At 36.9% G+C, this 25,420-nt stretch overlaps 6 protein-coding genes and 1 long non-coding RNA gene across 7 annotated transcripts; 4 read left to right on the top strand and 3 right to left on the bottom strand.

Annotated features, from left to right (window-relative positions):
• Window positions 1-5,237: 5,237 nt before the first annotated feature.
• On the top strand, window positions 5,238-6,119 carry LOC148295377 (uncharacterized). The gene has a single exon (XM_088252789.1). It carries the CDS (start codon window positions 5,373-5,375, stop codon window positions 5,808-5,810), a length of 438 nt encoding a protein of 145 aa, XP_088108915.1. The 5' UTR covers window positions 5,238-5,372; the 3' UTR covers window positions 5,811-6,119.
• Window positions 6,120-11,300: 5,181 nt separating this feature from the next.
• LOC110757582 (uncharacterized) lies at window positions 11,301-12,209 on the bottom strand. Its single transcript, XR_015835511.1, has 2 exons — window positions 12,080-12,209; window positions 11,301-11,753 (listed from the first exon to the last, which is right to left on the bottom strand). It is a non-coding gene; the product is annotated as an uncharacterized LOC110757582 (long non-coding RNA).
• A 12-nt stretch (window positions 12,210-12,221) lies between these two features.
• On the bottom strand, window positions 12,222-13,231 carry LOC148295376 (uncharacterized; the record flags this gene model as incomplete). The annotated part of the gene is made up of 1 exon (XM_088252480.1): window positions 12,222-13,231. A coding segment is annotated over exon 1 (855 nt), but the record flags the coding sequence as incomplete, so codon positions are not given.
• A 319-nt stretch (window positions 13,232-13,550) lies between these two features.
• On the top strand, window positions 13,551-14,117 carry LOC148295375 (uncharacterized). The gene has a single exon (XM_088252479.1). It carries the CDS (start codon window positions 13,551-13,553, stop codon window positions 14,115-14,117), a length of 567 nt encoding a protein of 188 aa, XP_088108605.1.
• A 102-nt stretch (window positions 14,118-14,219) lies between these two features.
• LOC148295374 (uncharacterized) lies at window positions 14,220-15,581 on the top strand. Its single transcript, XM_088252788.1, has 2 exons — window positions 14,220-15,241; window positions 15,346-15,581. The coding sequence occupies exons 1-2, from the start codon at window positions 14,497-14,499 to the stop codon at window positions 15,378-15,380; spliced, it is 780 nt and encodes a 259-aa protein (XP_088108914.1). The 5' UTR covers window positions 14,220-14,496; the 3' UTR covers window positions 15,381-15,581.
• A 3,879-nt stretch (window positions 15,582-19,460) lies between these two features.
• On the top strand, window positions 19,461-19,931 carry LOC148295373 (uncharacterized). The gene has a single exon (XM_088252478.1). It carries the CDS (start codon window positions 19,461-19,463, stop codon window positions 19,929-19,931), a length of 471 nt encoding a protein of 156 aa, XP_088108604.1.
• Window positions 19,932-24,093: 4,162 nt separating this feature from the next.
• LOC148295372 (uncharacterized) lies at window positions 24,094-25,118 on the bottom strand. Its single transcript, XM_088252477.1, has 3 exons — window positions 24,851-25,118; window positions 24,482-24,687; window positions 24,094-24,405 (listed from the first exon to the last, which is right to left on the bottom strand). Exons 1-3 carry the CDS (start codon window positions 25,116-25,118, stop codon window positions 24,094-24,096), a joined length of 786 nt encoding a protein of 261 aa, XP_088108603.1.
• Between the last annotated feature and the right edge of the window lie 302 nt (window positions 25,119-25,420).

Here is a 25,420-nt window from a genome sequence, read left to right as displayed (position 1 = left end):
AGTTTGTATTAGGGTGTACAAGGGGTATTTTTGATAGTTAAATAGGGTGTACTTAGTTAATTTTACATTTTAATTTAAATATTATGGTATACATAGATCATAGGGTGTACTCAGTAAATTTTAGATTTCATTTAGCAGCACTCATAAAATACTATTATAATTAAATAGTATAGCCGATCGGCTATACATCAGTTTTTTTTTGTTTTTTTTAATAAATAGTCTAGCCGCTAATAAAATTAAATTAGTATAGCTGTGCTAATATACTTCAGTGTTTTAAATTTTTTTGAATAAATAGTATAGCCGTGGGGCTATACTCTTTAATATAATATAATAAATCGTATAGCGGCGCGCGGGGCTGTACTTCAGTTTTTTAAAAAGTTTTCTAATAAATAGGATAGCCGTGCGGCTATACTGCAGTTATTTTTTAATTTTGTTTATTAAATAGTACAGCCGGGCGGCTATACTTATTAAATATAATATAATTTAAATAGTATAGCCGGTCGGCTATACGTTTTAAAAGTTTTTTTAATAAATAGTATAGCCGTGCGGCTAGACTGTTTAAATATAATATAATTACATAGTATAGCCGCGCGGCTATACGGGGGTTTTAAATATTTTTTAATAAATAGTATAGCCGTGCGACTATACTGGGGTTTTTTTATTTATTTAAAAAAAACTTTTTTTTCCTTGAATTTCGTTCCTTTGCATTAGGCACCGCTTTGAGCTGAGAATTGGGGTGCTCTGCCAAGGGGTATTATGAGATCCTTCATAAGCTCGTACTGTTCTGCACTTATTTGGGTGTTCTCCAGCACCTATTTAGCCAACACCAAAATCGCAAGTACAGCTTAAGGTTTTTGTTTAAAAAAAGCCCTTCGGTTCGATAAGAGTAGTTTAGAAAATGCACGTTTAAAAAAAAAAAAAAAGCAACATACAATTCATGTACGTACATATGTTTCATGTCTAATAAATTTTCAATTTTAAACAAAGTTTTTTATTTAATAAATAGTATGTCGGATTTTGACTTCCATGACCACCTTCTTGTTGTCTTAATCGACCCACCCTTTGTGAGTTCTAGGTTAGGGCGCAGTTGGGCACCGTAACCCAGCTTCCGATTCATCTCGCATCACAAGTTCTGGTTACCAAAAATAGCCCACTTGGAGCTCTCGGTTCCATGGTGCGGCTCAACAAAGCAGGGAACGTGGTTACCTAAACATTTTCAAGTGGTGAGGGAAGGTACACAGTATCCAGTTACCAGTTGTTGCCTCTTTACTCAACATAGTCGCTTCCCCCTACGACTTTAGTTTCTTTCTATATATGTATAAGGAAAAGTATATATACATATAGGCTTTTCAATTACATCGAAATGACCTAAAAGTGTATTAAAGGATTTTAGAAAGTAAAGACAAAAATTAACAAACTAAGGTAAATATTGTCGTAGGTGCCAAGTTATATATCATGATACCATGTGATACAATGAATAATCAACCTATGCGGCGTACGTGCCTCCTTGAACTTCTTGATGCATATGCTAAAATATGAATACGGGTTTTCAATATGTTCAGATGATTTATTCTTCTCCATAAGGAGGTATATATAAGAGTTTACAAGAGTGCTATACAAAGAATTAGATACAGGAAAGAATTAGGAAAGTATCTCCTAATTATACAAAGATTTATCAATTATATAAAATAGGAAAGTAAATCCCTTAATTAATCAAGAAAATAAATCTCCTTGATTAATTAGGAGACTCACGTCAACAGCATATTGGTCAATTATATGATTTCCAAAAGTATGAAGAAAGTCAACAAATAGGGTCCAAGTGCTTCTGTAACGGTTTCTTATGGAAAATAGACCACCAGTTTGGTTTTTCTTGGACCCTGGAACCAGAGGGCGGGCTTGGGCTGAGGTAGCTAATTCCCAACATATACTATGGATCCTTGTTTGAGAAGCAGCTGCAGCTGCCTAACTAGTATGATCCATGAGTAACTTAATTTTGTTTCTTCTTCTTCCTCATAAGTTCATATTCGCCTAACTAATTTGGAGTGTATGTTTCTTTGAAAGCCGAACTTCGTTTACTTAAAAGTTTCGTAGCCCTTTGAATTAGACCAATCCATTAAGCACATCAATACTCATCCATATACGAATTACACCGCCTTCACATTCTCCTTCTCTATAAATACTTCTCCAAAGCCTACATGCTTCTCCATACAAAACATTCAAAGCTTCACCATCCTCTACGAACCTTTTGAAATCTCTCTCTCTCTCTCGCTCTCTCTCTCTGCTTTTATACATACCCTATATTAGTCCTTCAAACCTTGACATAATGTCATAATTGCAGCATAACTTCAGAATAATAATCAAGTAGAAACTTCCAGTTCCACAAGCTAACAATAACAGCTAAAGGAAAAAATTACACAGACCAAAATTCACTAATTGGAGCAAAATCAAACATACCCAGCTGGAAAAGAGAAAAAAACCAATCTTCTAACCAAAGTTTCATAGTAGCATTTCCTAATGAACACTGCTTAGAGAAGAGAAGAACCCAATTGGACCAACTAAAAGTTGAATGTAATTTACGTCATTGAGGAAGAAATGCAGCATACCCAGATGGAATTTCGCCTCTTCTGACAGTTGGGTAAGGACTTTGAGCTTCTGTAGAGCCCAATCGAGTACAAGTTTTGTGTGCATTTTGAGAGTGAAGCAAAGGGGGTTTTAGAAGTTGGCTTAACGAAAGTTGAAGGAAAAGAAGAGGAGGTCTTGCAATTTCCCTATTTTTTTCGGTTTTTCTTTTAAAAACCCTGGTCCAAAACGCTCGTTTTGGCCAGGCTGTGTTGAAAAAAAATACAAGCGCGCAGAGGGCAGCAGCTGCATCGCAGCGCCCAGGTGGTTTGGGCATTTCGTCGAACATGTTGCGTGCGTCTCTGGTCTGAAGCAGAGGTGCAACTCCAGCTGCTCTAGTGGACTTTTCCGGCGACCGGAGGTGCAGGTGCACCTCCTTGCGCCTGCACAGGTCCGCCACTGTGCGTATGGGATGTGCAGCTATGCATGAACGCACCAGATCACTGCTACTCGATCGATAAGGAGGATATTGCAATATAATTATTAATTGTGCAGCTATACTTTGATAATTTTATTTGTTTTATTAAGCTCAGCTATATATACCAGAAAATAGTAGCTAGGCTCTATCTATATGAATTTGTGTACGTGTGTGTAAGTGCAAGAATAAGGGCTAGCCAATTAATTGTTTATTAATTTATTATTATTTTATATTGTAAGGAATAATGAATTATTATTACTCTAAATAAATAAAGTTCTTATTTGTTTGTTGATGTTACTTAAGTAAGATACATATATCACAGGATTAGAGTTTAAATTCGTTTTACCTTCTTCGTATGCATCATCAAGCCATTGCAGGTGTAGATCCCAGCGTATTCAAGCTTCTTAATATCTCCGGCATTGATTCCCTAAGCAATCACTACACAAAACCCAAGCGTTACTATTAGAAATTCGATTCCTCAGTTTTGCTTCAAAACTTACGCCTACATAATCGGGGAAAACTAGTTCGATCTCACTAAGAAATCAAACTAAATTACTTAAACGAAGAGGTGTCAAATTTCAGAGAGACAGGCTAGTGGCCCACTACTAGCAACACCGATATTGTCCCCAACTTAACCACCTACAAAGCCCAGTAGGTGTGATGTTTTATCACAAAAGGCCTCGGTGTTATTAGTAGTAGAACCATTCATTATATTTTGTATTTTATTTAGTCAAGTTTCTGATGTGGGACTCATATTCTTCAACAAGAGGTACTCATATATTTTTGGAGTTTTTTTAAAGAAAGATATAGCAAATCAAACAAAATTTTAGAAAAACGAAAAGGAAATTGAAATCTGAACACAGAATCGAAGACGTTCAAAGATCGAGCTTGAAACGATGAATATTTAAATAAATCGAGAAAAAAAGTTAACAATATTGATTTTTCTAAATTGAAACGAAAATAATGTGCGAAGTGGTATAAATCAAGAATTAAAGACAATGAGGCCTCTTTACCACATGAATGCAGTAGGGAACATGATTCTAAACTATAAGAAAATTCATAATCAAGCATTTAGAGTTAGGGCTTTAGAGAATCTCACCTTTGGAATGTCATTGAGAATTCAGCTTCGAAGCAATACGGTACGGCTCAAGCAATAGTCTTCTCGCGAATAAGGAACTGGAGCTCTTGATTAACTGTGAGAGAGAATCCAGAAATTGTGAGAGAAAGAGATGGAGAGAGAGAGAAGTGATGAGAACGTTCAGGTTTGAATGAAAAATAAAAGAGGGAAATTAAAAAAAAAAATCTTATATTTTTAGTGGATTGCATATATATTGGAGGGTTTCGGGAAAAAAAATAAATTGAATTTACAAATTACGTCAAACTCAGTCGCATACTATAATATATATTTTAAAAAATTGCATTCACGGTGTATATACAATCACACCATTAAAAGACATAAAAATGACCTTTTTAAGGCATGTTTTCATATGCCGTAAATATCAATTATTAACGACACACTTTACTATCATTTTAAGACGTGCTTTGTCATATGCCGTAAACATCAGTTATTAACACACGAATAAAAAGTGTGCCGTAAATATCAAGTCGTAAAAGCTCCAATTTGGTGTTGTCCTTGTAAGATGCATATCCAAGGATGAATTTCCAACTTATGGATGCGAGGAATTTGGATGAATTTCTTGTTTAATTGTATCTTAAGTTGAAAGGTAATTTTGTTATTATCAAACCATCGCGTATTTGGGCCAGTTTTTGGAAAAATAGCAAGGTATGATTTTGCATGTGGGCTTCGTCAAATCTGGCAGGTCTTCTTCTTCGTGAGGAATAAGCGCCTTAAAAACCATAGCGTGCGCTAAGAGTGATAACTGCGAAACACCTGACCTGAGGAGATTTGCCACTGCTTTGCCTCGACGCGTGCCTTGAAGCGCGGCTTATATCGATCGTCAAATAAAAAACAACGGGTAGTGTTACAACGTGTTGAGTTTTTGTTTGACAATGGGGCCAAAAGTCTCCAAACGAAACAGCAAATTAACAAAGTGATGAGGGATTCACTGAGACTCCCATGTTCTCACCTTACGACCGCTAATCGCTCGACGAGTGGAGAAATTCTATCCCCCAATATCCATTGCATAAATATTTCTCCTAAGCCACCCTAAAATCTTATACGAATTTTAGACCACCTTCACATTCTTTTTCTCTATTTATACTTTTCCGAGCCTACATGCTTCTCCATCCCAAAATCTTCTAAGCACCTTTAGAAATCCCTCTCGGTCTCTCTCTCTCTCTCTCTCTCTGCTTTTATACACTTCAAACAAACATCATGAAAGGCTTCAAGGTTTTTCTAATGTTTGCCATGCTAATAGCTTCAGCCATCACCACTCTCTCTGCAATACCAAACGAAGAAGAATCATTCTTCAACGAGGAAAACAATACTGATACAAATGACGAAACCAAAAACCAGTTTGGAAAAAGCACTTCTCTAAGAAGCCGCTTCCTTGCCTCCGTGACTTGTGACAAAAACCCTAAGGTTTGTCAGGCGTATGGCAGCGCAAAGCCGGATTGCTGCAACAAGAAATGTGTGGACAGAAACACAGACACAGCAAACTGCGGCAAGTGTGGGAAGAAATGCAATTACGCAGAGATTTGCTGCGAAGGTAAGTGTGTGAATCCGATGTCGGACAAGGAAAACTGCGGCAGCTGCAACAACAAGTGCAAGAAAGGCACTTCATGTGTGTTTGGAATGTGCAGCTATGCATGAACACTAATTATCATGACGCACCAGATAGATCACTGCTACTGGATCGATAAGGAATAAGGTTATTGCAATATTAATTGCATGCGCAGCAAATCTCTACTTTTATTATTTTATTTTGCTCAAAGCTAGCTATATCCTATAAACATGAAAATAATTTATAAGGCCATGAATTAGTGTACGTGTGTGTGTGTGCAAGTGCAAGGAATAAGGGCTCGCTAAGCGTCACCATTCGATGGGCTTAGCCAATTAATTGTTTATTGTAAGGAATCATCAATATTATGATCCCTTAATTAAAAAAGTTCTTATTATTTACTTGTCAGATATAATATATCACAATGATTCAACCTCTTCCTTTTTTCTTTTTTATTCTTCCAACTCGAGCACATACTTATGGATGGCAGGAATTTGGATGAATTTCTTCTTTAGTTGTATTTTAGCGACAAACTAATTTGATCCAACGGTTAATAGATAGGGCCTCATTTAAGGGCCTTAGATAAGACACTCACTATGGAATCAAACAGTTGTAGAGAGAGGCTCGCTGGAGAAGAAGAAGAAGGGGTTAGAGAAGGGAGAGAAAAGGAGGAAGTGTTCCTGGGGAGCCGTTCCTTTAGAGTTTTTTTTTCCGAGCTTTATTTGGCATATATAGAGTGGAGAACTTGAAACTGAGTTGTTGGGCTTGTAATACGCTAGCAAACCAGAACCAGGGCAGTGATGGATTGATTAGAATTTAGAACAATCAACCTATTAATTGATATTGGAAAACCTATTCTAATTTCTAAACACTTTTAGAACCAATTGCAGTCGGTGTCTGATATATATAATATTTTAGAACGAGATAAAAACAATTACATTTATTTTTTTATATAATACATTTCAGTTTGGTACGTACTGTACGTATAAGGAATTTAGTTGCAAGGCATTTCGGCATCTTAATTGTAATTTGTATATGGTGGTGTGGTGACTCATGTCTATATTGGCGCCCCAGATAAAATCGAACAATGCGACAAGTGTAGCTAGCTATAGTTATATATATATATATATATATATATATATATATATATATATAGCTCATAAAACATGCTTAGGAAAACAGCATACGCCAAATATATATATATATATATATATTAAAAGTTGGTCAAAATGATACTGATAACAACTTTTGTTTAGTCTGGAGTTTTTGTAATGTGCATTGGGATAACAGTAAGTAATTGTAATTATACTGACATGCGAGCCCAATTACAATTAGGAAACAAGCCCAAGAATCTTCGAATTCCTATATAATTTGTGCAGGCTTTAATTTCTTTGTTCTTATTCACCTAATTTCTAGAATACGTAATATATTCTTCGGAAGCATAAGTTTGTTTACTGATAAATTAACGTTTTGTACGGCCCTTTGAATTAGACCAACCTCTGTCAGCCCTCACGCCTCTCTACATATACTTGTTCAAGCCCTGCATGCTTCTCCATCTGTCCAATCTTTACACATTCTACCTCATTCCTTTTCTTCCATACATACACGACCGACCAAATTAATTCAACTCAGTTAGACCAACATGAAATCGCTCAAGTTTTTCTTGGTGCTAGCGATGCTGGTGGCTCTTGTAAGATTTTTATGTCTTAAAAATCTCACTCAAGTGGTCTGCTAATCAACGAAGAGTTCCAAAGCTATGTGGAGACTAAGGAATTCAATTATAACTGGACTTGTAAGTCTTGGAGAGAAGTGTTTCAGTTTAAGTCCAAGACTGCTAAGGTTCCTAATTCATAGTGGATTAGAACTACTAATTCTGATGCAATAAGGAGAGGTTGAGAACTCCTTGATGGGCAAGGAGTTCCGACTGATGCATATAAATACATAGTCCCTGCTCATATCGAATAGCCAACTCTAGAGAACTCATACCCCATCTGTGAGAGAGATATACAGAAATCGATATTGAGGAGCTGTGCTGTGTGTGTCAAGTTGCTGCTTCGATCATTCCAATGGCTACAGAACAAGGTAGTGTTCTCCTATATGCAATCTATAAAGTTTACATGTGGTATCAGAGCTTAGGTTGCATGTTTTAGAACCTAAAAGCAATTTAACCAAGCATGTTAACAAAGTCTTAATTTTTTGAAACGACACATAACTATGTTTTCAATAATCTGAGTTCAAAGTTTACTAGCATGTGTCTATTTTCACTCTTCTATTAATATAGATCTGTTAAGCATATGTTTCAGATATAAGGCTTTTATCATCCATGCTTGAAAGCTTCACGATCAAGAATCAAAGAAATCTTGGATCAACCAAGCAAGCTACAGCGGTTTGGTTGATTAAAGAATCTCGGATTCAAGAAAGATGATCGAGAAATCTTGCACAATGGACCATCGTAATCTTGATTACCTTCTGTCCACAGATGTTGGTTAATCATGGTTATGGTGATTCATTGTGGTGTGGTGCAAAATATGGGATATATGAATTAAACAGTGATTGCTTTCAATCCACAGATGTGAGAAATTATCCTGTGAAAGAAATTCATATATCAAATATTTTGGTGATCACTATAACATGTTCAATTTTCAGCCCACAGGCGTAAATTGATAATGTACAGATTATTTGGGGACAGTTTTGATTTATATATCTGTATGTTTCAATAAACTCTTACAGTTTTTTCTACCAACCTTAATGTGAAAACCAGAGAATGGTTTTAGTTCTCTTCATTCCTTTTCACGTGTTACATAAATAGCTATTAAAGTAATAGCTGTACAATGGAATAGTTTACAAAAAAGAAATAATATTACAGCAGTCTTCATGATGATGTCTTCTCCTTTTATCTGGCAGCATCTTCTTTAACATATGGCATCTTCTTTATCTGACAGCATGTTGATTCCATCATGTTGTTTTCTTCATGGCAGACTAACCACGTGTCAACACTCCCCCTCAAGTTGGTGCATAGATGTTTCGAATGCCCAACTTGTCGAGGCATGAATGAAAACTTCTACTTGATACAGCTTTTGTCAAGATGTCGGCCAATTGATCTTCAGTTTTAACAAATGGAAAGTCAACAATTCCAGCATCCAGCTTCTCCTTAATAAAGTGTCTATCCACTTCAACGTGTTTAGTACGATAGTGTTGAACTGGATTGTGGGCAATGCTAATGGCAGCTTTGTTATCACAATATAAATTCATAGCCTTCTTGGATTTGCAACCCAAGTCTCTCAACAATTTTCGCAACCACATGAGTTCACACACACCATGAGACATGCCTCTGTATTCGGCTTCAGCGCTTGACCTAGATACCACCTTTTGTTTCTTGCTACGCCATGTAACCAAATTCCCCCCAACAAAGGTGAAGTATCCAGATGTGGATCTTCTATCAACAATGGACCCGGCATAATCAGCATCTGTATAGGCTTGAACATCTAGATGACCATGTTTAGTAAACATCAATCCTTTTCCTGGTGCTGACTTCAAGTATCTAAGTATTCGAAGAACAGCTTCCATATGACTCTCACTAGGGGCATGCATGAATTGACTAACCACACTAACAGCATAGGCTATATCAGGTCGTGTATGTGACAAGTAGATTAGTTTTCCAACCAACTTCTGATACCTTTCCTTATTTGTTGGAATCTGATCAAGGCTTTCTCCCAACTTATGATTTTGCTCCATTGGAGTGGCTGCTGGTTTGCAAGCAAGCATACCAGTCTCACTTAACAAATCTAGGATATACTTTCTTTGAGACAAAGAGATGCCATGCTTAGATCTTGCCACCTCAATTCCAAGAAAGTATTTTAGTACCCCAAGATTTTTCATCTCAAATTCTTGAGCCAAGTATTTCTGAAGTTCTGTGATTCCTTCTTCATCATTACCTGTAACAACCATATCATCCACATAAATAATCAAGGCTGTCACTTGTCCTTTCCTGTGTTTCAGAAACAGCGTATGATCAGAATTGCTTTGTTTGTACCCAAATCTTTTCATAGACAAACTGAATCTCCCAAACCAAGCCCTGGGTGACTGTTTCAGTCCATATAAAGATTTCCTCAGCTTGCACACCTTGCCAACATCTGTTTCCATAACAAACCCAGGGGGAAGATTCATATACACCTCATCTTTTAAATCACCATGTAGGAAAGCATTTTTCACATCAAATTGATGTAGCGGCCAGTCTAGGTTGGCAGCCAGAGATAAAAGGACTCGAATAGTGTTGATTTTAGCTACTGGCGCAAAAGTCTCTGAGTAATCAACACCATAAGTTTGAGTGTAGCCTTTTGCTACCAATCTTGCCTTGTATCTCTCTACTGATCCATCTGCTTTGTGTTTTACAGTAAACACCCATTTACAACCAACGGGTCTCTTGCCTTTAGGCAAGTCAACAAGTTCCCAGGTACAATTTTTTTTTTAGTGCCTCCATCTCCTCAACCATAGCAATCTTCCATTTTGGGTCACCAAGAGCATCCTGTAAGCTACTAGGTGTAGACACAGAAGATATGTGGTTTGTAAAAGCAATATAAGAACTGGATAAACGATGGTTAGACACATAATCAGATATTGGATATTGAACAGTTTTTACTGTAGAGTAGCCAAACCTTTCTGGAGGTATCCCACGATTTTTACGAATTGGAAAACGAGGAGAATTAGAGACATCTATAGACTCATTTGAGTCATCTAGATTATCCCTAGCTGAAATATCATGGTTATCAACATTATCAGTATGTATGGAAGGTGGCGGGGATTGTGGAATTACCTCAGAATGATCTTCATGCAAAGCAGCAGGTTGATTTGGAACATGGTCAGGAAGTGGAAGATCTGTTACTACTTCATTTCTCTTCCTTCTTTGGTACACTTGCAACTCTTTTTCATGTGTATCATGTGTATCAGCAGTATTAGGTGATGGTACATATCCAATATCAGGGAACTGCTCTTCCTCTCCATCATTCTCCCCCTGAAGAGGAGTGACCGAAAAATAGGCCTCTTCTTCACAGAATGTAACATCCATAGAAATAAAAAAAATTTCCTGATGGGGGATAGTAACACTTGTACCCCTTTTGTGAGACAGAATAACCGACAAACACACATTTGAGGGCACGAGGATCTAGTTTGTCACGACTGTGTTGGTGAACATGAACATAGCTAACACATCCAAACACTTTAGGTTGAATATGAAGAACTGAAGGAATAGAATGATACTGAGAAAGGGTCTGAATAGGTGTTTGGTACTGGAGAACCCGAGATGGTACACGATTTATAAGGTACACGGCTGTGCAAATGGCATCGCCCCAAAAACGTTTTGGAACATGCATAGCAAAGCATAAAGAACGAGCCACTTCTAAAAGATGACGATTTTTACGTTCTGCTATACCGTTCTGTTGAGGAGTATATGGACTGGAAGTTTGGTGTATGATGCCATTTTGCTCAAAAAAGGTTCTAAGTTCAGAATTCAAATACTCACCCCCATTGTCAGATCGGACTACTTGCACTGGTACATGAAACTGTGTTTGAATCATGTGATGAAATATAGGAAAAATGGATGAGACATCACTTTTATTTTTCAACAGATAAACCCAAGAGACACGAGTACAATCATCAATGAAGGAGACAAAGTACTTAGCACCAGTGTAAGTAGGAACATGAAATGGACCCCACACATCGGAGTGAATAAGAGAGAATGGAATATGACTTTTATTGGAGCTTACAGGGAATGAAACACGATGACTTTTTGCAAAAATACAAGTTTCGCAATGGAAGTCAGACACATGAACTTTAGCAAATAAAGAAGGAAATAGAAGTTGTAAATATTGAAAGGATGGGTGACCCAATCTTTTGTGCCACAACCAAATTTCGGCGTTAGCCTTTTCTGTACTAACTTGATAACCACTTCTTACTTGAGGATCAGGCAGTTTTGAGTCCAAGTAGTACAATCCTCCGCTTTCCTTACCATGACCAATCTGCTCCTTTGTCTGAAGATCCTGAAATAAACAAGAGGTAGGAGAAAAAATAGCCAAACAATTGAGATTTTTAGTAATTTGACTAATAGAAAGCAAATTGTGGGAGAGAGTAGGGACATGTAAAACAGAGGACAACGACAATGATGGAGTTAGGGAAACAGATCCTGCTCCTAAAACTGGAGTGGAAAAACCGTTAGCAACCTTAACAGTTTTTGTATGTGGATGACTGGGGGAAACAAACCAAGCAGTATTATTAGTCATATGATCGGAAGCTCCTGAATCAATGATCCAGAGTTTATCGCTAGCATTAAAGGGTGTGCTCACTGCTAAACCATAGTGACTTGTACCTGGATATGGTGAGGAAGTGGAAGTAGTGTTGGGGAAAACTCTGAGAGCAGACTGATCCATATGTGGTGAAGAACCATGAGGTAAAGGTTGTGAAGCCAAATTTGCAACACTTTTTTTCTTCTCTTTTCCCTTTTCTTGTGTGTCCACCCACCAATCTGGATATCCAACCAATTCGAAACAAGTTTCCCGAGTGTGTTTTTTCTTCCCACAGTGGGTACATTGGCGTGTGTCAAGCTCCTTTTGTCCCGGCTTTGGATGACCACTTCTAGGTACAGGGCGATGTAAAGTGGTTGTCATAGCTGACCCGTCAACATGTGAGCCAGCTAACATGGTTGCTTGCCTATTAGCTTCAGAGCACACCTGTGCATATGCGGCTTGCACACTCGGGAGAGGATCTTCGGCTAGAACTTGACCTCGAATTCTATCCAAATGATGGTCAAGTCCAGCCAAGAAGTCATATAATCGTTCGTTCGAAATTTCCGTTGTGCGGGCAGCAACATCATCTGAACACTTCATTTTGCTTGGTCGCAAGACATCGATTTCTTGCCAAATTAACTGTAATGTACCATAATAATCAGATAAAGACGTACCATTCTGACGAGTTGCGAGTGCCTTACACCGAAGCTCATATAATTTTGATGCGTCTTTACCAATAGAATAGGTCTGAGTAACAGCATCCCACACTTCTTTCGCAGTAGAAAGGCTAAGAAAAATAGCCCTTAAATTTCTGGTCATGGAATTGAGAAGCCAGCACTGAACCATGGCATTTTCTTCTTCCCAGGTAGAATACAAAACATCTGCTTCTGTTGGTGTCGCCTTTGTGCCAGTGATATATCCCCATTTTCCTCTTCCAAGAATATAAAGTTTGACACTACGGGACCAAGAAGAGTAATTGGAACCATCCAATTTATCCGGCGTGATCTGCAATGTCATGTCATTTTGGGTGACAGAACTGGAAGTCGATCCAGAGCTGGCCTTTTTTTCAGAATCACCCATGGGCTTCTTTTTTCTATTTTTCAGACTTCGTCAAGATAGTGAGGTGGCGATGAGTCTGAGAGTTCTGGGGAACAAATATCGATTTGAAGGGTAGAGCTGCTGAAACTGTCAGCAGTTTAGAGAAAGAAAAAAAAAAAAATCACAGAGATCTTGAAGCTCTGATACCATGTGAAAACCAGAGAATGGTTTTAGTTCTCTTCATTCCTTTTCACGTGTTACATAAATAGCTATTAAAGTAATAGCTGTACAATGGAATAGTTTACAAAAAAGAAATAATATTACAGCAGTCTTCATGATGATGTCTTCTCCTTTTATCTGGCAGCATCTTCTTTAACATATGGCATCTTCTTTATCTGACAGCATGTTGATTCCATCATGTTGTTTTCTTCATGGCAGACTAACCACGTGTCAACACTTAACACCATCGAAACCCTCAATGGATCAAACTACAAGAAATGGAAAAGGGATCTTGAGATGGCTTTGGGATTTCTAGACTATGACTTGGCTATAAGAGAGCAAGCTCCAGAAAAGCCTGCTGAAGGAGCAACTGCAGAGGAAAAGTCTTACTTTGCCAAATGGGAAAAGGCAAATAGGATGGCCATTCTAATCATGCTCAAGTCCATGTCACCAACTGTGAGAGGAGGTATTCCACCCTCCAACAATGCTAAGGAATTCCTAGAGTCGATTAGCCTGAAATTTAAGGAATCTGAGAAAGCTGAGATGGGATCCCTGATCAACAAACTGACAGATATGAGATATGCTGGCAATGGATGTGTTAGGGTGCACATTCTAAATATGATCGATATTGGTATGAATCTGAGGGGTTATGGAGTCAACATAGATGACAATATGCTGGTTCACCTTGCACTCAACTCACTGCCTACAGATTTCAAACAAATCAAAAGCTCCTATGTTTCAGATATAAGGCTTTTATCATCCATGCTTGAAAGCTTCACGATCAAGAATCAAAGAAATCTTGGATCAACCAAGCAAGCTACAGCGGTTTGGTTGATTAAAGAATCTCGGATTCAAGAAAGATGATCGAGAAATCTTGCACAATGGACCATCGTAATCTTGATTACCTTCTGTCCACAGATGTTGGTTAATCATGGTTATGGTGATTCATTGTGGTGTGGTGCAAAATATGGGATATATGAATTAAACAGTGATTGCTTTCAATCCACAGATGTGAGAAATTATCCTGTGAAAGAAATTCATATATCAAATATTTTGGTGATCACTATAACATGTTCAATTTTCAGCCCACAGGCGTAAATTGATAATGTACAGATTATTTGGGGACAGTTTTGATTTATATATCTGTATGTTTCAATAAACTCTTACAGTTTTTTCTACCAACCTTAACACCATCGAAACCCTCAATGGATCAAACTACAAGAAATGGAAAAGGGATCTTGAGATGGCTTTGGGATTTCTAGACTATGACTTGGCTATAAGAGAGCAAGCTCCAGAAAAGCCTGCTGAAGGAGCAACTGCAGAGGAAAAGTCTTACTTTGCCAAATGGGAAAAGGCAAATAGGATGGCCATTCTAATCATGCTCAAGTCCATGTCACCAACTGTGAGAGGAGGTATTCCACCCTCCAACAATGCTAAGGAATTCCTAGAGTCGATTAGCCTGAAATTTAAGGAATCTGAGAAAGCTGAGATGGGATCCCTGATCAACAAACTGACAGATATGAGATATGCTGGCAATGGATGTGTTAGGGTGCACATTCTAAATATGATCGATATTGGTATGAATATGAGGGGTTATGGAGTCAACATAGATGACAATATGCTGGTTCACCTTGCACTCAACTCACTGCCTACAGATTTCAAACAAATCAAAAGCTCCTATGTTGCACAAAAGGAGTCATGGTCTCTAAATGAATTAATTGCAATCTGTGTTCAGGAAGAACAAAACATCAAGAAGGAGAAATCTCTCAATCATGTCAATCTGGTCCAAGACATGAAACCTGTTAAGAAAGATGGATACAAGGAAAGGAATAAGGAAAACAATGCTGCTGGAAAATTCAAGAACAATGACAAAGGTTCAAGGGCAGTAGGTGTGACTGGAATTAAGTGTTTTTTCTGCAAGAAGTTTGGACACATGAAGAAAGAGTGTCGCAGGTACAAGAGGTGGTTGGAAAAGAGGCAGGCTAGAGGTAATGAAATCCAAGTTTGTTTTGAATCTAATTTAATTGATATATCACACTATAGCTGGTGGCTTGACAGTGGGGCAACAATACATGTTTCTAATTCCTTGCAGGGGTTCATAACCAAGAGGGTGCCAACCAAGGATGAACTAAAGGTGTTCGTTGGCAATGGAGTCCAAGTACAAGTGGAATTCATTGGAGCAGTCAAGATTGAGTTAGAGTCTGGTTTTATTTTGGATTTATTTGAAGTAGCTTATGTACCTTCCATGAGAAGGAATTTGGTGTCAGTAGCTAGGCTTGTTAAAGCCAAGTTCGAATTAGTAGTCAATGATGTTGGATTTTCTATTTTGAAGAATAAAATTTCAGTTGGTAGTGGAATTCTTGTGAATGGCATGTTTTCTTTAAATATCAAAGGATCTGAGCATATTATGAATGTTGCAAGCACCAGCAAAACACAAAGTAAAAATGAATCACCTAACTTATGGCATAAGAGACTCTGTCACATTTCTAAAGAAAGAATAAGAACCCTCTGCAAAGAACATGTGCTGCCGCCACTTGACTTGGATGAATTGAATGAAATTTGCATTAGTTGTGTAAAAGGAAAACTCACAAATGCAAGGAAGAAAGGGGCAATTAAAAGTACCAATCTGTTAGAACTCGTTCATACTGATATTTGTGGTCCCTTTCCAACACAAACTCATGATGGTTTCAAGTACTTTATCACTTTTACAGATGACTTCTCACGTTTTGGATATGTGTATTTGATAGCAGAAAAATCAAATGCTCTAGACATGTTCAAAGTGTTTAAAGCAGAAGTTGAAAAGCAACTTGATCTTAAAATCAAAGTAGTTAGATCGGATAGAGGGGGTGAGTTTTATGGCAGATTTGATGAAGCTGGAAGAAATCCTGGACCTTTTGCAAGATTTCTTCAACAAGAAGGGATTGTGGCTCAATATACAAACCCTGGAACTCCACAACAAAATGGAGTCTCTGAGAGAAGAAACAGAACCCTCAAAGATATGATGAGATCCATGATTGCAAGCACAAATCTTCCTATTTTTCTTTGGGGAGAAGCCTTGAAAACAGCAAATTATATTCTCAATAGAGTACCAACTAAGAGTGTGAATCAAATACCTTTCGAGCTTTGGAACAAAAGAAAACCGAGTCTGAACCATATAAAAGTCTGGGGATGTAAAGCTGAAGCCAAGTTGTATAACCCTTTGGAAAAGAAACTAGATGCAAGAACAACTAGCTGTTTTTTCATGGGATATCCAGAGAGGACGAAAGGATATCGATTTTATTGTCCAAATAATACAACCAGATTCGTTGAAACTGGGAGAGCAGTTTTTATAGAAGAAGAAAGTGAAACCATTGAAGATAGGACACTGGATTTTGATGAATTAATAGACAGCAATACCATGCAGTCTAATGAAATTGAAAAAGAGGACCATATCGTTCTACCAAATATTGTTTTGCAAAATGAAGAAACAGCACCTCAAGAAACAGCGCCTCAAATGCACCAAGTTGATGTCAATGCACAAGTTGAGATGAATATTAACCAACCAGAAATCCATATAGATGCACAGCAACAAAACCAAGACAATTTACAAGAAGAGCAGGAAGTGAGAAGATCAAAAAGAGCCAGAAGATCAGCCCTGTCAAGTGACTACGTTTATCTTCAAGAATCTGAGCAAAATGATCCATGCCTAGAAGATCCTATAACCCTTAAACAAGCTTTGACAAGTTCAGCAAATGAGCAATGGTTGCAGGCAATGAAATCTGAATTAAATTCAATGGAGAAAAATAAAGTATGGGAATTGGTTCAATTGCCTCAAGGATGTCGACCTATAGGGTGCAAATGGATTTACAAAACTAAAAGGGATTCCAAGGGCCTCATTGACAGATACAAAGCTAGGCTAGTTGCAAAAGGATTCACACAGCAGGCAGGAGTTGATTACAATGAGACATTTTCTCCAGTCTCTACAAAGGATTCGTTTAGAGTCATGATGGTTTTGGTAGCTCATTTCAATCTCTACCTCCATCAAATGGATGTAAAGACTGCATTCTTGAATGGAGACCTCTATGAAGAGATCTACATGCAGCAACCTGAGGGTTTCATTCAAGAAGGGAGAGAAAATCAGGTTTGCAAATTAAGGAAATCCATTTATGGATTGAAACAAGCTTCTAGACAATGGTATTTGAAATTTGATGAAGTGGTGAGGTCTCATGGTTTTAGTGAGAGCCCTGTGGATGAATGTATATATATTAAAGTCAGTGGGAGAAATTTTATTTTTCTCATACTTTACGTGGATGACATTCTCTTGGCAAGCAAAAATTTGACTTTACTACATGATACCAAAGTTTTTCTGTCAAAAGTTTTTGATATGACAGACCTTGGAGAAGCCTCTTATGTACTTGGTATTGAAATCAGTCGTGACAGGGAGAGAGGATTGCTTGGATTATCTCAAAAAGGTTACATAGAGAAGGTGTTGAGAAGATTTAATATGGAGAATTGTGCAGGAGGAGATGTTCCAGTCTCAAAAGGAGACAAACTGAGTATGGAACAATCACCTAAAACTGAACAAGAAAAATTAGAAATGGTTGACAAGCCCTATGCCTCACTTGTAGGAAGTTTGATGTATGCTCAAGTCTGTACTAGACCAGACTTAGCTTTTGCAGTAAGTGTTTTGGGGAGATTTCAGTCCAATCCAGGCCAAGCACATTGGGTGGCTGCAAAGAAAGTTTTAAGATATTTACAGAGAACGAAAAGTTACAATTTGGTTTATAGGCAAGTTGAGAATCTTGAGTTAGTTGGTTATGCAGATGCAGATTTGGGAGGATGTGTGGATTCCTTAAAGTCCACTTCTGGTTATGTATTTATGTTTGGAGGAGGAGCTGTCTCGTGGAAAAGTGTGAAGCAAACACACACTTCAACATCAACTATGCAGTCTGAATACATTGCGTGTTATGAAGCTGCAAGTCAAGCCATTTGGCTCAAGAATCTTATCACAAGTCTGAGAGTTGTTGACTCAATTGAAAGACCAGTTCAGATTTGGAATGATAATAGTGCTGCAGTGTTCTTCACCAAAAGCAACAAAAGATCATCAGGCACTAAACATTTGAAGTTTAAATATCTGTCAGTTAGAGAAAATATCAGGGATGGTCTTGTGAAGCTTGATCATATTGGTACACATTTCATGATTGCTGATCCGTTAACTAAGGGTCTGCCAAATGGTGTTTTTCATGGACATGTTAGAAGCATGGGATTGGTATCCAGTTTTGATGGGGAAGACTAGTGGGAGTCTGTTTTAGAATCTATGCTTCATTTTGGTAGCCTATTTTTATTTATTTATTATTATTTAAGAACCTTGATTGATTTTCAGTTAAAGTGCAGTCTTATTATTATTATTTGATTCTGTGTTTAATTTGTTTAAACAAGTGATTTCAGTTGGTATCAAGTGTAGACAAGCTAGCTTTAATAATTGCACTTGATACTCACTCACGAAAGAGTTATTTTGGAAAGGGAGATCTTGTAATCTCTTAAAGAAGTGGACTACAGATGGTAATGACATAAAGCATTTTCTAAAGAAAAGTCATGTTCATCTTGTGTTCTAATCTTGACGGAAGCTTTATGTGGCTATGCAGATAGGTATATGTGATTATAAAGGTCCTGGATGTTTTATATTCAAGGCACCTTGATAATTCGATGCTTGTTTTCATAGTTGACCAAGAGCTTGTTTAGGAATACAGTTTAATTGATTTCCATGGCCATAAAGTAGTTGAAACATGGTTTTTGTTGATTATAGACCAAGTGGGAGAATGTAAGATTTTTATGTCTTAAAAATCTCACTCAAGTGGTCTGCTAATCAACGAAGAGTTCCAAAGCTATGTGGAGACTAAGGAATTCAATTATAACTGGACTTGTAAGTCTTGGAGAGAAGTGTTTCAGTTTAAGTCCAAGACTGCTAAGGTTCCTAATTCATAGTGGATTAGAACTACTAATTCTGATGCAATAAGGAGAGGTTGAGAACTCCTTGATGGGCAAGGAGTTCCGACTGATGCATATAAATACATAGTCCCTGCTCATATCGAATAGCCAACTCTAGAGAACTCATACCCCATCTGTGAGAGAGATATACAGAAATCGATATTGAGGAGCTGTGCTGTGTGTGTCAAGTTGCTGCTTCGATCATTCCAATGGCTACAGAACAAGGTAGTGTTCTCCTATATGCAATCTATAAAGTTTACAGCTCTATCAGCCGTCCATACTCTCTCAGTCTCAGCAACATCATACGAATTCGAAGAATCATTCTTCAACGACGTCGTCGAGGAAGACAACACTAATGTTGCAAATGAAACCTTTGACGACCTCCCAGTTATGGCCGCACAAGGCCAAGAAAAAACTTCTCTTAGAGGAACAAGCCGCTTTCTAGCTTCTCATCGGGCCATGGCCGCGACATGCGACAAGAACCCTAAGGTCTGTAAAGCCACGCATGCACATTGCTGCCACAACAAATGTGTTGATTTGAAGACAGACAAACTCAACTGTGGGAAGTGTGGGGTGAAAAGCCATCACGCACAGATATGTTGCAAAGGTCATCTTGTGAACCCAATGTCTGACAAGACACACTGTGGAGGCTGCGACAACCATTGCAAGAAAGGCGGTTCATGTGCGTTTGGGATGTGCAGCTATGCTTAGAAATTCATAATAACAGTAAAGAATATCGCAGATTCAGCTATATATATATATATATTACTATTAAAATAAGGAATAATGTTTTATGTATTTGTTTTGGAGACTAATTAAGATATATGTTTTTGACAATGTCTTGCTCAAAATAATTGTGAATGAAAAATTATATATACTTGAAATGGGTTAAGACTAAGGCTTGAATTTTTGCAACGAAGCGTTAGGTATTGATGATCATCATAATTTGATGGACTATATTCCCCGATGTGAAAAAAACACTCTCTACATGTCGCACCCCAATGTGTGGATGGAATACGTGTAAATAACATGTTTTGTTATCATGATAACATTCAATCACATAACTTAAAACTAAATGGTAATAGGTAGATGGGCCAAGAGATATCTAATATATTGTTATGCAAAACTTAAGATAAAAATCTCTAACAACCAAAACATGGAAACAAACTGATGCCAATGCCGAATGACCTCATATTTGTACTATTACATACAAGTTGTTCAAGAAGTCGAGACCGTTTATATGACCTCGTATTTTAATGTATATCATTGTCTACGTGTCTGTTTTTACATTATTTTTTCCAAAACCTTGAGAGTACAATGCGGAGCTTGAATTGAACCTAGAAAACCATCACGTTTGCAGTGCTAACTAATAAAATTAAATTTCCTTTTAAAATGTTAGGAAAAATACGGTTTGCAGGCTTGCAGCTGATTATCCAAAATCTCAAATGTAATCAGTCACTTTAATGTGAAACACCTAACAAGAATGCTGCCATTATTAATTATTTATTACTGGGTAGTCATGGGAGTACGGTAATACAACGTTTAAGTAAAATTCAATTTTAAAACTGGATGACAGTGTGTCCATGTAAGTTGAGTTATTTAAAAAAAAAAAAGAAGGTATATTATTATTCATATAAATAATAGGTACAGCAAAAAAATAGTATACCTACTATATTATTGATAAAATTTTATTATTTTATAGATAAAAGTAATAGGTATATTATCCATAAAAGATAATAGGTAGGTTATTCACAAAAACATCCTAGATACATTAAAAATGATAGGTATATTCATTTGTACATAAGATAATAATGATGTCATACCAATTTAGCAATAAATTGAATAGCAAACTTATTTTACTTATTGTTTTTTTGAGAGTATATTCATTCCCCCTATTATTATTATTATTGATGATGTTGGTGATGGCAGTGGGAGTGGGAGTGAAGAAGTTGTGTTTGTAACATATTAAGATGTGCATGGTGGTGTTTATTCCTTTAACATGGTGTATATACTCTTTAATATATATACAAATATTTTAATCGTATAGCCATGTGGCTATACTCTTTAAATATATATATATATATATATATAAAAAGCGTATAGCAGCGTGGCTATACGCTTCAGATTTATTCGAATATTTAATGGTATAGCCGGGCGGCTATACGCTTTAGATTTATTCAAATATTTTAATTGTTTAGTGGCACAGCTATACTTTTTGGATTTATTCGAATATTTTAATAGTATAGCTTCCCGGATATAATGTCGGGCGGCTATACTCAGTAGATATATACGAAATATTTTAATAGTATAGCCGTGCGGCTCTACGCTTTAGATTTATTCAAATATTTTAATAGTATACCGGCGCGGCTATATTCTTTAGATTTATTCGAATATTTTAATAGTATAGTCGTGCGGCGATACTATTTAAATGTATACGAATATTTTAATAGTACAGCTGCGTGGCGATACTATTTAAATATTTGCAATTATTTTAATGGTATAGCCACCTAGCTGTACCTTTTATATATATATATATATATATATATATATATATATATATATAAATATTTAAAAATATATTTGTATATATTATCTTTATACTATTAAATATTCGAATATATTTATAGAGTATAGTCTTTACTCTTTAAATATATACGAATATTTAAAAATATATATTCAAAGAGTATAGAATATACTCTTTAAACCAAAAAGAGCAAGAAGAAAACAGGGGCGAGGAGGGAGGAAGGGAGGAGCAGAAGGGAGGGGGGATGGGAATAGGAAGCCACCAACCCTAAAGGAGGCAGCGACTCATAATTAAATTATATTCACTACTACAATTTTCCCCTGTCCTGGCAACCCTTTGTGGTCAGTAAAAACCCCAATACTGATGGAAATTCGTCAGTAATGGCTTCCTGACGAGTGCAACGACGAAAATAAGTATAGTCAGTAAAAGTCCCGTCAGTATTACTATTACTGACCAACTTTTGCAACTTATTCATCAGTAGAGGTGTGTCTCTGACACAAGTCATAAAGTGTTTTACTGACAAAACAAATAGCCACTATTAAGCAAGCTTTTGTCAGGATTATTATTTTAGGATTGAGTACTAGTCGCCAAAGATTTGTCAGTATTATTTTTAACCAAAAAAAAAATTGTCAGTCAATTTCAAGATCTTTCATCTCTGTCGAATGCATACCTCTTGCAAAAGCTCTTTAGCCAGTACCTTGTATGTTTTCAGCTATGCTTTACAAGTTAAAATGACAATGACAAGTTCTTGCTCTTTTCTAAGAGGTTGCAGGAGAAGGTTACAGACTTACAGGCTCAAATTTTTATAGTAAGATGCCGAATTCCTAATATAATATGAGCATTTTTCTTTCATAAAAATTTAATGGATACTGAAAATGTAATAACAATTATAAATACTCATAGATTGAACCATTCAACCACCATCCTTATAAAATATAAAGTACCAATGTCGATTACAATAGCCAAATATTACAAAGGTCCGCCTACATCAGTAGAGTTCAAAAACTTTAGTTGCCCTTACTAAACAAAAGTATGCAATGCCAAATATTCAACAAATACACTACAAAAGTATGCATACACCATTAGGGTCCAAAATACAAAGTCAGCAACTATACCAAAAATGCATAACACTAAGTAACTGCATCTATTCAAGTCCATGAGTACCTTGATCTGATTCTAAAAAGTCAGTCGCACTAGGGTCTGCATCCCCCCTCAACAATCCAGTTAACCCACCAGTAGGAGTAACTGACTTGGCTTGATAAGGCATTTGATGGAACATTTGCGGCGAGTAATACGACATATGGAATGGGTTTGGCAGCTGCTGGTACAATGGATGATACGAAGCCGATGAGCGCGATAACATCTGCCTCATTTCCTCAATCTCTTGCTGGTTATGCTTCAGCAACTCCTGTGTTGCCTTCAATTCAGAACGCCAATGATCCTGGTCATGTTTGTACCTTTCTTGTAACTCTACATACTGTGACTCAAGGTGAACATAGTCGTGCCCTCGCAATCTCTTGGATGACCCTGCCTTCGTTTGAATCCAAGGCACCTGATGGGGTTTCACACCAAGTCCTTCACCACGAACACTATTATTTGTCTCAGGACCCATTGCCTCAACATAAGCCCTTCTTCGTGTCTCTAAATTATCAGGACATTCATCTTCAACCAATTCCTTCAACTTTTCCTGCATTTCAGCCTAACAAAAAAGATATATATATATCCTTCTCCATCAAATTGCGATCATCATAGAACTAGCCCAATAAACTCTACAATGATGAATTGCATTATGTAATAAAAAATTAGGCCAATTAGTCTTCTGGACCTCTACTATTTTGTTTTTCATGTGCTTAAACAAATAAAAGAACATAAAGAATGGTGAACAAGAAAAAAAAACTACCTCCAAACAACTTTCCATATGCTTTTAAAAAAAAATAATAAGTCAACAAAACAAAATAAGAGAAACATCCTGGACTATGGCTAACAATTCCTCATGAAAATGAACTTATACATAATTATTCCAATATATAGTCCATATGCTTACATATTTCTGCTCAGCCACCAAGTTAACCCATGAACGATCTTCGTCACGCCGAGTATGCTTATCTTGGAAAAACCAAATAGGATCAGGGTCTTCACCATGTTTCTTATTCTTAGCATGCAATCAATAAAATAAAAAAAGATAATCAATTAGCTAACACAACCTCATATGCTCAGTATTTAAATATAGCAAAGAGTAAACATTCAAGTGCATCATCAAAACTTACATATTGTGCTTTGCTGCGAGCATAAGACTTTGTGCCAGATGTGTGATTCAATGTTTGTTTACTCCAATTTTCAGCATTTCTTTTAGCTTGTTCCTTTTATTAGCAAAAACAAAACAGACTTAATCATTGCACAGATTATATATACTGAGTGTTGTGTAATAATACGTACTACAATCTCGTCTTTTTCGCAATGTTCAACCAACACCCGCCATTGATATGGGTCTACACGAGAATCCCCACATTGCCACCGTCTTTTACTTCCTATGAAAGGCTTATAATAAGCTTTCTTCAAATCACTCTTGAAACTTCTCCACAATTTTTCAATATTCTTCATTGTTACATCCTTGAAGACATGAATCATAGGTTGTTGTTCAGGACGAAATTCAATGGTGCCCTGCATCCACAATAAGGTAGTCTTACATCAACCTGAAATATACCTATTAAACTCAATAATTTTAGGAATAACAAACCCGTAGAGTGTCCCAAACATCAAGTTTGCAGGAGTCTGGTACTTTTTCCCATTTTAAATACTTGATCGGAATTAGATTGGCATCCCGTGCTAGAATACCCATGTATCTAGAAAAATGGGGACTATTATCATTGATAACTCTGCCAAATGGAGATAAATCAATCATTGGGGCAAGCGTTGATCCTCTCAACTGTGAGTCCCAACTCCCTAATGATTTTTTTAGCATCATAATTATTTTTTGGTAAACAATCCCCCTCTGGCAACAATTGTTTAACCAATTGTAACAGCATTGTAAAGACATTATCACTCATGTTCCCTAAACATTTAATCTGGAACAATCTTACAACAGAATACAATTTCTTATATTTACACCTAGGGTACAACTCCATATCTGCTTTTTCAAGTAACTTATAAAACATTTCAGCCTCAGGTGTTTGGCCATCAAAGATAGGTGGCTCTCTCGAAGTCCCAACAGTTTCTCCAATGATTGGTTGCACAAAGGCTTCATTGAGAAAATCATGAATGTCATCTATACAAACTTCTTCATTGTGAACTGATTCTATATCCTCTTGGAATGGTAAATTTGTCATGGGCTCCCCATGATGCCTCCAAGGGCCATTCATATATCTGGGATCCATTCCTTTTTCTATAAGATGCAGCTGGATGATGTTTCTTTCATAGCGATAACGGTTACAACATTTTTTGCAAGGACATATGACCCTCTCTCCAAAACCCACTTTGGCAAAGACGTCATCTAAAAACATTCTCATTCCATCTGCGTATTCCTTACAATTTCTCCTCAAATGTACCCAACTTTTATCCATAGTTCACCTAATATTGAGTGCAAGGCACCAAATACAATTATTCAGCACAGATCATCCCTCATACTTACTGTCTATAAATTCCTATCAGGTGGGTCAATTTATTATCCATTGGATGA

The sequence above is a fragment of the Prunus avium genome, chromosome 4 (assembly GCF_965620075.1).
Source record: "Prunus avium chromosome 4, drPruAviu1.hap1.1, whole genome shotgun sequence".
Lineage (NCBI taxonomy): Eukaryota > Viridiplantae > Streptophyta > Magnoliopsida > Rosales > Rosaceae > Prunus > Prunus avium.
The sequence above is the reverse complement of the archived record's forward strand: the minus strand, read 5'-3'. Positions and strand labels throughout refer to the sequence as shown.